At 41.3% G+C, this 14,795-nt stretch overlaps 1 protein-coding gene and 1 long non-coding RNA gene across 7 annotated transcripts in view; one reads left to right on the top strand and one right to left on the bottom strand.

Moving 5' to 3' along the window:
• tbc1d22b (TBC1 domain family, member 22B) overlaps positions 1-10,193 on the bottom strand; it is a 53,411-nt gene extending 43,218 nt beyond the window's left edge. For all 3 annotated transcript variants that reach the window (XM_061902987.1, XM_061902988.1, XM_061902989.1), the window contains exon 1: positions 9,943-10,193. In XM_061902987.1, coding sequence (XP_061758971.1) covers positions 9,943-9,998 — 56 coding nt within the window. In that variant the 5' untranslated portion in view covers positions 9,999-10,193. The remainder of the gene's footprint in view (positions 1-9,942) is intronic.
• Positions 10,194-10,279: 86 nt separating this feature from the next.
• LOC133553903 (uncharacterized) overlaps positions 10,280-14,795 on the top strand; it is a 211,532-nt gene continuing 207,016 nt past the window's right edge. For all 4 annotated transcript variants that reach the window (XR_009807003.1, XR_009807002.1, XR_009807001.1 and 1 more), the window contains exon 1: positions 10,280-10,419. This is a non-coding gene — a long non-coding RNA (uncharacterized LOC133553903). The remainder of the gene's footprint in view (positions 10,420-14,795) is intronic.

Below are 14,795 nucleotides of genomic sequence, written 5' to 3'. Positions count from 1 at the left end.
CCTCTAAACCAAAGTTTTTGTGTACAGTTACACCCCTAATATATATATATATATATATATATATATATATATATATATATATATATATATATATATATATACACATACACACATATATATCCAAATATATATATATATACAAATATATGTATATGTATCTATATATATATATATATATATATATATATATATATATATATATATATCCAATCCAATCAAGACACATATATATATATATATCCAATCCAATCAAGACACATATATATATATATATATATATATATATATACATACATATATATACACACACACACACTAGGGGTGTAACGGTACGTGTATTTGTATTGAACCGTTTCCGTACGGGGGTTCCGGTTCAGTGCGGAGGAGTACCGAACGAGTTCCACACAAACATATGAAGTAGCCGCCTATGTTAAAGTCTTAACAAGCTCCGTTCTGCCTCCGTGTCTGTCTGTACACAGCACCCTGCCTTGTCCCTCCCACACAACCATCTAATTGGTTACAACCGTAGCGGTAACAAGCCAATCAGCAGTGCATATTCAGAGCGTGTGCCGTCAGCGCTTCAGCGTCGAGCAGATAGGTCTTTAGCAGGGGAGCAACGGACTCTCCCCAAATTATACTAAACAATTCCAAGTCAACTACTTTCTAAACATCACTATGAGCCTGTTGACCTTTTAGAAACAAACTGCAGCTCAGCTCACTCGCAGTCCTGGTTTGAGGTGAAGGCTAGTTGGCTTTTAGCGTAACGTTAGCTCATTTTGCGGTGTGTGCGCGTTACGGAGAGTGTTGATTGAGGTGTGTTGAAGCAGCAAAAAAGGACATTATATTAAATGAAGAGTTTCTGTCTCTGATAGTGTATATAATAATGTAAGTGCATCATAACGCCTACATGAACTCCATGGTGTTCAGGGATGAATAGTCTCTCCTATTGCTATTGTACTATTTTTTCAGCAATAGTTACATTAGTCATTAGTAATGTAGCAGCCTGGTTTTGAATGGCAGGGTCCCTGCTATCACATGTTGATACAAATATAACATTTATATAATAAAAATCAACTACAGGCTTCCCCAATGCTATAATAAATTAAGCATGAGGAGTTGACTTGAAACTGTTTAATGTTGCACTTTTTATATGTAGAAGAAAAGTTTTGTCATGTTATTTAATCTAAGCAACAACTTGAGGCAGTTTAATGTGGATTAACGTGGGCAGAATTATATTGTTCCCAATGTTAAAAGGATCAAGCCATTGTTTACAAAATTAGTAAATAAATAACCAAAAAATTTATATTTTGTTTTCTTACTGTACCGAAAATGAACCGAACCGTGACCTCTAAGCCGAGGTACGTACAGAACCAAAATTTTTGTGTACCGTTACACCCCTAATACACACACACACACACACACACACACACACACACACACACACACACACACACACACACACACACACACACACACACACACACACACGCACACACACACACACACACACACACACACACACACACACACACACACACGTGTTTACAAGTACAGGATAGGTAACCCACGCTACCGTCCGTACCTGGTTTTAGAGTTATGGTTTTGCTTATTTTTTGGCACTTTTTGTGGGGGTAAAAAGGACAACTTTTTTGCCCTTCAAAGTTATTTGGGTTTTTTTTGCCTGTCATTACAAACATTCTGCAGTAAACAAAGAATAATTCGTGTAGTGAATACTTTTATTTCAAGTTAACATTTACCAAACCACACTTTCAAATGGTCAATTAATATCTGTATTCTTTAATGACTTGTACATGTAAGTGTTTCCCACCAGTGCTTTGGCAAGCAACACACGGTGACCCACGTTGTGGAGTTTTTAAAACTCAAATTCTGTATCTTATATTGAATGAAAATACATTACAGTGCAGTTTGAAATTGAGGTATTGCAAAATAATGTACACCAACACACAAAACAAGTTTAACAATTATTACGGCTACAACATTTTTTTTTTAAATCTATGAACAAACAAATAGAACAACGTCTCTGCAGAGGAGAGGAATCTTTGCAAACACAAATAAAAAGTCTGATTAAATATATTTAGATATAAAAATGCCTTTTCTGATTAAATTAATGGGTGTGTTGATTCTCCCAGTCACATAAACATTCTGAGTGCCTGCAAGTCTGCATTCGGGGGCAGGATTACTGGTGAGCTCCAGCAAATTTCTTTATTTTGTTTTCCTAGGCTGTACTTCCAGTTGTTTAAGGAAAAAAGAAGCACAACGCGATTGAACATTATTTCCGTTGCGACGAGACTCACTTTTGCGACAGTGGAACGGTAGGTCATGGACACACTTACACACAAACACACGCAAACGTACACAAACACACACAGGATGACGGTCAATAAAGGTGGATTGTATTGTGCAGGACCATACCAAACATCATTGCTTGCCTACGGTTTACTACTGCGGTAACTTCTAACAGACCTTTTTTTCATGTTTTATCGAGGAAATATGCTATTAGCTGATCACTGTGATCAAACTCAAAAGAATTGCGATCAACGATCACGATCATATAATGGCCCAGCCCTAGATGGAGGCACGTTAAAACGGAAAGTAATCAGTTGATAACCGATAGAGAGAAGATAATGTAACAAGTGTTTGTGTTTCAGCATCGTCAGTCAGAACGGACATGTAAAGAGGACGATACATAAAATGGTGGTGTCAATATTAATGGTAGTTTTAGTAAATTATCGATAATAGGGCGATCAGATCGACATTTTTATTGTGGTCAAAATGAATTTGTTGTTTTTGTTATTGTTTACAAACTCGGGGTATAATTATTTGGATTTCTAATAAGACTTTGAGGGCGAAAACCAAATTGCTTGAATTACATTTGGCTTTTTTTGTGGATTATTGACTTTCTTTGAATCAAACACTTGCATGTAATACAAGAGAATAGGCGACTAGTTCAGATATTGTGTTGATGTTGTTACACTGTAAATAGCACTCAACATAAATAAACTGAAAAATGTACAATTAAAACATGGGCATTAACTTATCAATATTGATATCGGCTAATTCACAAATTAACGGAAAAGGCAGCATAAAACCTTTATTGGAACATTCTTTTTACTTACTTGCCTATAATACAAGCTAAGATGTCTTGTTCAGTGAGCTTGGCATATACAAAACTCAAAACCAGTGAAGTTGGCACATTGTGTAAATGGTAAATAAAAACAGAATGCAATTATTTGCAAATCCTTTTCAACTGTAAAACGGTGTTTCTTCAGACCACAAAACTTTCCTCAAGAAGGTCTTATCTGTGTCCATGTGATGTCAAATGAAACAAAAATTGAGCTGTTTGACCACAATACCCAGCAATATGTTTGGAAGAGAAAAGGTGAGGCCTATAATCCCAGGAACACCATGTCCACCGTCAAGCATGGTGGTGGCAGTATTATGCTCTGGGCCTGTTTTGCTGCCAATGGAACTGGTGCTTTAAATGGCACAATGAAAAAGGAGGATTACCTCCAAATTCTTCAGGACAAGCTAAAATCGTCAGCCCCGAGGTTGGATCTTGGGCGCAGTTGGGGATTCCAACAGGACAATGACCCTAAACACACGTCAAAAGTGGGAAAGGAATGGCTAAATCAGGCTAGAATTAAGGTTTTAGAATGGCCTTCCCAAAGTCCTGACTTAAACGTGTGGACAATGCTGAAGAAACAAGTCCATGTCAGAAAATCAACACTTTTAGCTGAACTGCAAACATTTTCTCAAGAGGAGTGGTCAAACATTTAACCAGAAGCTTGCCAGAAGCTTGTGGATGGCTACCAAAAGCGCCTTATTGCAGTGAAACTTGCTGTATGTATACTTTTAAACCATCAGATTTGGTCACACTTTCAGCAGACCCATAATAAATTCATAAAATAACCAAACTTCATGAATGTTTTTTGTGACCAACAAGTATGTGCTCCAATCACTCTATCACAAAAAAATAAGAGTTGTAGAAAGTATTGGTCATCTGCGGTCCTCTCCAATGTGGGTTGAGTTTTCCCTTGCCCTGATGTGGGATCTGAACAGAGGATGTTGTTGTGGCTTGTGCAGCCCTTTGAGACACTTGTGATTTAGGGCTATATAAATAAACATTGATTGATTGATTGATACAGATTAGGTGACCACAGATGTGAGGTGCAGGCAGCATACCCCTTCCCGTTTGAGCTGTCCTGAATGAAATTAAATCAATTTTTTCAATCATTTTAGAACTTGCAAGCGTATTTCTTCTTCTTACTCGTCGACGCCATATCTCTTCTTCGTTCTTCTGCTTCGTCTCCTTCTTGGTGTGTGTGCAGTTGTGCACTGAGTTCCAAAAGCCGCAGATGTTCTTGTAGCCTCCCGGAAGAGTTAGAGTGGCAAGGGGTTCTGGGTATTTGTTCTGTTGTGTTTATGTTGTGTAACGGTGCGGATGTTCTCACGAAATGTGTTTGTCATTCTTGTTTGGTGTGGGTTCACAATGTGGCGCATATGTGTAACAGTGTTAAAGTTGTTTATACCGCCACCCTCAGTGTGACTTGTATGGCTGTTGACCAAGTATGCGTTGCATTCACTTGTGTGAAAAGCCGTGGATATTATGTCATTGGGCCGGCACGCAAAGGCAGTGCATTAAAGGTTTATTGGGGCTCTGTACTTCTCCCTACATCCGTGTCTACAGCAGCGTTTTAAAAAGTCATATAGTTTACTTTTTGAAACAGATACCGATAATTTTGAAACAGATACCGATAATTTTCGATATTAAATTTTTAAGTTTTTATCGGCCGATAATATCGGACAAGGAAAAGCGGATGCCTGGACAGCATGTGACTGTTAAGGGGTGAAGGTTTCAGGTGAGAGAGGACGCTGAAGGCATTTTAAGGCACGCCCCCAATATTGTTGTACGGGTGGAAATCTGGAGAAATTCGGGAGAATGGTTGCCTCTCTGAGCTGCTACCTTACCGTGGTAGAGGAGTTTGCGTGTCCCAATGATCCTAGGAGCTATGTTGTCTGGGGGCTTTCATGCCCCCTGGTAGGGTCTCCCAAGACAAACAGGTCCTAGGTGAGTGATCAGACAAACAGCAGCTCAAAGACTTCTATGGAATTACAACAAAATGAACTCAGACTTCCCTCGCCCGGACGCGGGTCACCGGGGCCCCGCTCTGGAGCCAGGCCCGGAGTTGGGGCACGATGGCGAGCGCCTGGTGGCCGGGCCTGTCCCCATGGGGCCCGGCCGGGCACAGCCCGAAGAGGCAACGTGGGTCATCCCTCCAATGGGCTCACCACTCATAGGAGGGGCCTTAGAGGTCGGGTGCATTGTGAGCTGGGCGGCAGCCGAAGGCAGGGCACTTGGCGGTCCGATCCTCGGCTACAGAAGCTAGCTCTTGGGACGTAGAACGTCACCCCACTGGGGGGGGAAGGAGCCTGAGCTAGTCCGCGAGGTAGAGAAGTTCCGGCTGGATATAGTCGGACTCACCTCGACGCACAGCAAGGGCTCTGGAACCAGTTCTCTCGAGAGGGACTGGACCCTCTTCCACTCTGGCGTTGCCGGCAGTGAGAGGCGACGGGCTGGGGTGGCAATTCTGGTTGCCCCCCGGCTCAAAGCCTGTACGTTTGAGTTCAACCCAGTGGACGAGAGGGTAGCTTCCCTTCGCCTTCGGGTGGGGGGACGGGTCCTGACTGTTGTTTGTGCTTACGCACCAAACAGCAGTTCAGAATACCCACCCTTTTTGGGTACACTTGAGGGAGTACTGGAAAGTGCTCCCCCGGGTGATTCCCTTGTCCTACTGGGGGACTTCAACGCTCATGTTGGCAACGACAGTGAAACCTGGAGAGGCGTGATTGGGAAGAATGGTCGCCCGGATCTAAACCCGAGTGGTGTTTTGTTATTGGACTTTTGTGCTCGTCACGGATTGTCCATAACAAACACCATGTTCAAACATAAGGGTGTCCATATGTGCACTTGGCACCAGGACACCCTAGGCCGCAGTTCCATGATCGACTTTGTAGTTGTGTCATCGGATTTGCGGCCTTATGTTTTGGACACTCGGGTGAAGAGAGGGGCGGAGCTTTCTTGGCTGCGATGGTGGGGGAGGATGCCGGACAGACCTGGCAGGCCCAAACGCATTGTGAGGGTCTGCTGGGAACGTCTGGCAGAGTCTCCTGTCAGAGAGAGTTTCAATTCACACCCCTGGGAGAATTTTGAACATGTCATGAGGGAGGTGCGGGACATTGAGTCCGAGTGGACCATGTTCTGAACCTCTACTAGCCTGTATAAATCAACCATTTCTAAATACACGTCAGTAGGCTAAATGAACCTCTTCAACATTAAATTTAACTATGTATAAAGTAGTGGCTGGCTATGGGGTGTTAGCCAATGACTTCGGCTGGGGGGCGGGACTTCCGGGAGAGATAGGGAAGTGACGTTATCGACAGGAAGTGAGAGTTCGAGTTGTCCCAGGAAAAGCGTTAGAGACATTAGAGCTGTTGTGTGGTTGTATTACATCTTGTGCAATAAAGACAAGACAAACGAATAAGTTTTATGAGCCTACATTCCTGGGATTATTACAATATATATTTCCGAATTGGTTCGACCGCCACCAAAGGTGGGTAGTAACGCGCTACATTTACTCCGTTACATTTACTTGAGTAACTTTTGGGACAAATTGTACTTCTACGAGTAGTTTTTATGCAACATACTTTTACTTGAGTATATTTATAGAAAAGAAACGCTACTTTTACTCCGTTCCATTTATCTACATTCAGCTCGCTACTCGCTACTTTTTTTTAATCGATCTGTTAATGTTTGTTTTGGTTAATGAAAGAGCTTCAAAGTAGGATACGCATGCCTGCGTTTCACCAATCACATGCATTCACTGGTGACGTTCGACCAATCAAACAGAGCCAGGCGGTCACATGACCGTCACACGTAAAACCCGACTTAAACACTTATTGGGGTGTTACCATTTAGTGGTCAATTGTACGGAATATGTACTGTACTTTTCAATCTAATAATAAAAGTTTCAATCAATCAATCAAAAGTGTAAGGGAAAAAAAAACACTTTTTATTTCAACTGTACTTCCCGTCAAAAGCCTAAAGACTGATCGCACAGTTCCTGTCTTCACAATAAAAGTGCAGCTCCATCGCGCCTGCGCTAACAAAATAAGAGTCTCCGAAAGCCAGCGCAAACAAGCCAGCAAGCTACGGAGTTTGCCGCCAATGTATTTCTTGTAAAGTGTATGAAAACGAATCTGGAAGCTGGACAAATAAGATGCCAAAAACCAACGACTTTCATGTGGTATTAGACAGAAAAGAGGAACTTTTTTTGTCCTCCATTTGAAAACGTGGACATTATCAGCAATACTGTCTGATTCCAATCAATGCAAGTCATCAGAATCAGGTAATACACCAACTTATATTCTTGTCTTCATGAAAGATAGGAATCTATGTGTTAAACATGCATGTATAGTCATTAAAACACCTTTAACATGTGAACAAAAACGGCAAAATAAATTAATAGAAATTATATACTGTATATATATATATATATATATATATATATATATATATATATATATATATGTATGTGTGTGTATGTATATGTATATATAAATGATAAATGGGTTTTACTTGTATAGCGCTTTTCTACCTTCATGGTACTCAAAGCGCTTTGACACTACTTCCACATTTACCCATTCACACACACATTCACACACTGATGGGGGAGCTGCCACGCAAGGCGCTAACCAGCACCCATCAGGAGCAAGGGTGAAGTGTCTTGCTCAGGACACAACGGACGTGACGAGGTTGGTACTAGGTGGGAATTGAACCAAGGACCCTTGGGTTGCGCACGGCCACTCTTCCACTGCGCCACGCCGTCCCTATATGAGGTAGATCACCTCGACTTGGTCATTTATTAAATAATTGATAAACGTTGAAAAACTTATTGGGGTGTTACCATTTAGTGGTCAATTGTACGGAATATGTACTGTACTGTATAATCTACTAATACAAATTTCAATCAATCAAATCAATAAATGCCTACTGAGCTTATGGTGCTGTTAAGTTATTGTGGCTCAATGTGCGATTTTTAGTTTTTATTTTAATGTACTATTTTTTAATATATATTATTGTTTTAGATTCTTAAGAGATAATCCTGGCTCTGAATTTGCTCATTGCTATTTTTATGTTTTTGTGCATTATTTGTTGCCGTAATCAGGTTATTCATCAGTTACTCAGTACTTGAGTAGTTTTTTCACAACATACTTTTTACTTTTACTCAAGTAAATATTTGGGTGACTACTCCTTACTTTTATTTGAGTAATAAATTTCTAAAGTAACAGTACTCTTACTTGAGTACAATTTCTGGCTACTCTACCCACCTCTGACCGCCACCCGCCCGAATTTATTTAAAATCTATTTTTTCTCCATGTCACCCGCCCAACCCGCGGTTTATCCGCGGACTCCGCGGTTGTGACCGCAAACCGCACATCTCTAATAGATAGTAATTTACCGATTATAGATCATAGATTAATAGATAAAATTAATAGATAACTGTTTAATAAATACAGTTTTGGTCAATTGACTTAGTTGTGATTTCCTTCTCTGCATGAAAGTTTAAAATGAGCATATATTAATACAGTATGTATAAGAATGTTTTAATGTAGACCAGGGGTAGGGAACCTATGGCTCGCGAGCCAGATGTGGCTCTTTTGATGACTGCATCTGGCTCTCGGATAAATTTGAGCTGACATTGCTTAACACGATAAATAATGAATAATTCCACTTGTAATCATATTGTTAAAAATAACGTTCAAAATATAAAATATTGTTATGCATTTTTATGTTCAAGAAGTTGGTAAGAAGTCATTTATTTATTATTGGTTAGTGTGGGGCTTGCCCTCCAGGGGGTTCTTCAGACCACCAAGCACTGTCATGAGAGCCAGTTTCAGGGTTACAACATTGTTTTATTTTTCAATAAGTCTCTCAGTTGCTTTCCAGCAATTGTCTTTTTCTCTTTCGTTCTCGCTCGCGCTCTGGTTTCTAGCCCCAAGCCCGTCTCTCCTTCTGGCTGCTGCTTATAACATAGCGACAGGTGATCAGACAAAAAGGCCCAGGTGGACCGTTTCCACACTTGTCGCTGAATTCAAGGCATGTCCTGGCAACACCCTGCTTCGCTGCAGGCCCGCAGGCCACGCCCCCTCCACAGTTAGCTTCAGAATAACAATGTTATTACAAAGAATAAGAGACCTCTCTAGAAATGTTGGTGTTTCTTAAAAAAAGGCACACGTTTTGTTGTGTTCAGTGTTAAAAAATATATTATATGGCTCTTATGGAAATACATTTTTAAATATTTGGCTTCTTGACTCTCTCAGCCAAAAAGGTTCCCGACCCCTGATGTAGACAAACAGAATAATCATACTGCTGTGATTATATGCATCAAGTGTTCATTCAAGGCTAAGGAAAAAATATCGCGATATATATCGTGTATCGTCACATGGCCCACAAATATCGAGATATTAATAAAAGGCCATATCGCCTAGCCCTAGTAGGTAGCTAGCTGGCTAATGCCAGTTAGCATAAGTAGTTCGCCCACAAGCAGCATATGGCAGATGCTTCTCCGGCGTTCCGAGCCACAAAACCCCACAGGAATGAAACATATGCGAGTCTGTCACCCACGATCACGAACAATTTACACCATGCGATGACGTCATGCGTAGTTAAAAAACATTTTAATCCCACAATCGAGACAGTTGATCCGCTGCCTCAATGACTTTGACTGAGCCACGTCTTAAATAATGTCCACTTTCATGACCTTGTACACGCTTACTTATTGTTCTTTAAAGGTCAGGAGATAACAAATGGCATATAAATACATATTAATAATATCAGTACACGCAAGAAAATAGTCCTACCTTCCGGGAACCTTTGCATTTCTCCTCCAAAAATGGATCCGGTTGTCGGTGGCCATCCTCGGATAAGACCGCCCCTCCTCAGGCCGGCTCCCCGCACACGGCAACCATAAGCAAAGCGCTCTCGCCGGTCACCGGCGACGTCTCAAGCCGCGTCGAAGCCTCTCCCTGCCCGGCCTCGGCATCAGTTTAAACGTTTAGGCAACGACGGGGATAATGCGAGGCGACGGAAGCCGCCGCCATGTTGGGTAGGACTGAATCCAAGCCTTGTGATTGGCGGAGCGGGTGCACAGGTGCAGCGTGGGTAGCCAATGAGGAGAGGGCGAGGGAGGGACCCGGATGGCGTTATAAACACGCTGCGGGGAGACGTTAGGAACTTTGTTGTTTGGAAACTTTTTGTTGTTTCCCGGTTTTTAGCCTCCTTTTCAGCATTTGCAACGGCTTGTGGTGTCGATTACAAGTGGCTTGAACACATATCAGGTAGGAATGAAAAAACAATTTATAAATAAAGTAGGCTGACCATATTCTGAAATCCCAAAAAGAGGACACATACAGGTGCTGGTCATATTATTAGAATATCATGAAAAAGTTGATTTATTTCATTAATTCCATTTAGAAAGTCAAACTTGTAGAATGTATACATTGATTCCAAACAGACTGATACGTTTCAAGTGGTTTTTTTTTGCCAAAAAGGAGATGATTATAGCTGACAACCAATGAAAACCCTAAATTCAACATCTCAGAAAATTAGCATATGGTGAAAAGGTCAGATATTGAAGACACCTGGTGCCACACTCTAATTAGCTAACTAACTCAAAACACCCGGAAAAGCCTTTAAATGGTCTCTCGTTTTGATTCTGTATGACACACAATCATGGGGAAGACTGCTGCCTTGACAACTGTCCAAAAGATGACCATTGATACTTAAAAGAAGGAGGGCAATACACAAAAGGTCATTGCCAAAGAGGTTGGATATTCCCAGAGCTCTGTGTCCAAGCACATTAATAGAGAGGTGAAGGGAAGACAAAGATGTGGTAGAAAAATGTGTACAAGCAAGAGGGATAACCGCGCCCTGGAGAGGATTGTCAAACAAAACCAATTAAAAAATGTGGGGGAGATCCACAAAGAGTGGACTCCAGCTGGAGTCAGTGCTTCAAGAACCACCACGCACCGACGTATGCAAGATATGGGCTTCAGCTGTCGCATTCCTTGTGTAAAGCCACTCTTGAATAAGAGACAAGGTCAAAAGCGTCTCACCTGGGCTCAAGACAAAAAGGACTGGACTGCTGCTGAGTGGTCCAAAGTTATGTTTTCAGATGAAAGTAAGTTTTGTATCCCCTTTGGAAATCAAGGTCCCAGAGTCTGGAGGAAGACAGGAAAGGCACAGAATCCACGTTGCCCGAAGTCCAGTGTCAAATCTCCACAATCAGTAATGGTCTGGGGTGCCATGTCATCTGCTGGTGTTGGTCCACTGTGTTTCCTGAGGTCTAGGGTCAATGCAGCAGTCTACCAGGAAGTTTTAGAACACTTTATGCTGCCTGCCGCGGACCAATTTTATGGAGGTGAAGATTTCATTTTCCAACATGACTTGGCAGCTGCACACAGTGCCAAATCTACCAGTACCTGGTTTGAGGACCATGGTATCCCTGTTCTTGATTGGCCTGCAAACTCACCTGACCTTAACCCCATAGAAAACCTATGGGGTATTGTGAAGCGGAAGATGCGAGATGCCAGACCCAACAATGCTGAAGAGCTGAAGGCCACTATTAAAGCAACCCTGGCTCTCATAACACCTGAGGAATGCAACAGACTGGTGGACTCCATGCCACGCCGTATTGCTGCAGCAATTCAGGCAAAAGGAGCCACAACTAAGTATTGATTGCCGTACATGCTGAAACTTTCCATGTTCATACTTTTCAGTTGGCCCACATTTCTAAAAAATATTTTTTGGTACTAGTTGTAACTAATATTTTAATTTTCTGAGATACTGAATTTGGGATTTTCAATAATTGTAAGTACTAATCGTCAACATTTAAAGAAATAAACATTTCAAATATATCACTATGTGTGTAATGAATTGATATAATATATACGTTTCACGTTCTGAATATAATTACTGAAATAAATCAACTTTTTCATGATATTCTAATAATATGAACAGCACCTGTATATGCTGCCAAGGCCGGGAGTAAGTGAAAATTTGCCAATGATACTCGAACTTGCTTTATAAATAATATATTTATTTAAATAAAGCATTTTTTTCTCCTCTGTTGACAGCAGTGTTGGTGCTAGGGACTTTTAAAATGGGGTCCCAGGGACCCCATCAAGTCATAAAGATGGGGTCCCACAATAAATTTTTGGGGTCCCACTTTTTTGTAAGCGTTTTGAAAACAAATGATAAACGTATTCATTATCCCGTTGTATCTCACATTCTATATTGTGTTTTGGAAAAAGGTTGTCATAAACGTTACTTAATTCATTAAAAAAAGAAAACATGTGTATACATGTTTAAATGTATTCAGTTATAAACATTCATTCACTTTCTTCTTTCTTCATGGATCTAAACTTTACCGCTGCTGGTAGTTTTTTCTATGTTTTTATTTAATAAGTTGTCGGTGTATTTATTTCAGTATAAAAATGTAAAAAGTGTTTTGCTTGCGTCATGAAATGATGAAAATGGTGTGCCACGGCATACATAAATTTTATATTTATCGCTTAAATCTCTGAAGTCTACATCAACTTCACATCTCTCCCGTCCAAAGGCAAAATCCAGTAACTCAATGTTGGTCAAAACTGAGCTGATAATAATTTTGGAATTCCTATGTGATATGCTTTACATTAGTGTATGCGATATTGTAATTTGTTCCGTAAGTAAGCTGTTACGCGCATGGCAGGACCTAGCAACTACCACATAACCGCGTAGATACAACAGAAAAACCTAGTATCTCAAGGGACCAATCGAAACTTCTTTGCCAGTCGCCTTATTGTCTTTAATGAGACATTTGCACGAATGGGGGCCGACGGTCAACCTGATTATGTGATATTATGGCACGAGGGGATATTTGGAAGATTGGCCCAGGACGTTGCAAGCACCTTCATTAAATGTATTGTTCTTGATTCTTTCCATTGCATACTCTTTTGGGCAGATAACTGTGTAAGTCAAAATAAAAACTGGACGCTGTACACGGCTCTTGCCCAATGTGCAAACGCAGAATGGGGCCCACCCGAGATTGTGATAAAATATCTGGAGAAAGGACACATACGTTCATGAGAGCAGATTCAATCCATGGCTCAATCGGCAAGAAAATGAAAGCTCAAGAAAACATCTATACGTTTGATGACTTTGTAGATCTTTGTAAGACAGCATCAAGATAGATTGGTTTTCCTTTGTTTTCTCAAAACCAGCTAGAAGTGAGTTACTAGGTTTTGCCTTTGGACGGGAGATCTATCCCTCATTTCAAAATGTTTTAATTTTTTTATGTTGTTTTTTTTGTTTGTTTGTTTTCAGCCCTTTTTTGTCAAACAAAACTATGTTTAAATGGCAAACACACAAAATATGAAAAATCTTCCACCCAAAATATTTTTCTTAGTGGAATATTTGATGTGAAGTAATGGGAACCTTGGTTAGGTCAATAATTCATAATAACATTGATTTTGATTCAATATTATGTTTTGAGCAATGACGGTTAGAAAGAAAAAAAAAACAGCCTTGTTTTATTAGTCAACGTTGCAACTTTTTCTACATGACATTTAACCTTAAAGTTTTTTTATTTCTCTTTTGTTATCCATCCATCCATCCATTTACTACCGCTTAATCCCTTTCGGGGTCGCGGGGGGCGCTGGCGCCTATCTCAGCTACAATCGGGCGGAAGGCAGGGTACACCCTGGACAAGTCGCCACCTCATCGCATGTTTTTGTTTATTTTAATAGAATTTTTAGAACATTAGCTGTGGGCCGCAAATGGCCTCCGGCACATTTTTGACACCCCTGCTATAGATAATAAAAAATAAAATCTGATAAATACATGGATAAAAAGCAGAGCCTGGAGACGCATGCACGTTTATCATAACTCTCTCGCTCTCTGTCCCTCCCTCACGAATGCTGCTGCTGCGTGAGGGAGCAGCAGCATTGTTTTGTTTTTAACCCCTTCTTAACCCGGAACGTGCATTGTTAATACACGCAACCAAACCTCAAAATGCCGGAAATTTGAGGCATTTAAGAAACTCTGCCCGGAAAGCCCCGCAAAACATGACATGTCTGGTGAAAAGAGGACGTATGGTCAGTCTATTGTAGCAGCGACCGGCCTAGGATAGACTGACCATACATCCTCTCTTCACCGGATATGTCCTCTTTTGCGGGGCTGTCAGGGCAGAGTTTCTTAAATTCCTCAAATGTCCGGCATTTTGAGTATTGTTTACGCAACTTAGTATGTACGTGAGGAAGCTCGTTCGGTATACCTCCGCACCGAACCAAAACCCCCGTACCGAAACGGTTCAATACAATTACACGTACCGTTACACCCCTATTTCCTGGGTCTTCCCCGTGGCCTCCTACTGGTTGGACGTGCCCTAAACACCTCCCTAGGGAGGCGTTCGGGTGGCACCCTGACCAGATGCCAGAACCACCTCATCTGGCTCCTCTCGATGTGAAGGAGCAGCGGCTTTACTTTGAACTCCTCCCGGATGGCAGAGCTTCTCACCTTATCTCTAAGGGAGAGTCCCCTCACCCGGTGGAGGAAACTCATTTCGGTCGCTTGAACCCATGATCTTGTCCTTTCGGTCATAACCCAAAGCTCATGACCATAGGTGAGGATGGGAACGTAGATCGCCCGGTAAATTGAGAGCTTTTCCTTCCGG

The sequence above is a fragment of the Nerophis ophidion genome, linkage group LG06, assembly GCF_033978795.1.
Source record: "Nerophis ophidion isolate RoL-2023_Sa linkage group LG06, RoL_Noph_v1.0, whole genome shotgun sequence".
Lineage (NCBI taxonomy): Eukaryota > Metazoa > Chordata > Actinopteri > Syngnathiformes > Syngnathidae > Nerophis > Nerophis ophidion.
The sequence above is the reverse complement of the archived record's forward strand: the minus strand, read 5'-3'. Positions and strand labels throughout refer to the sequence as shown.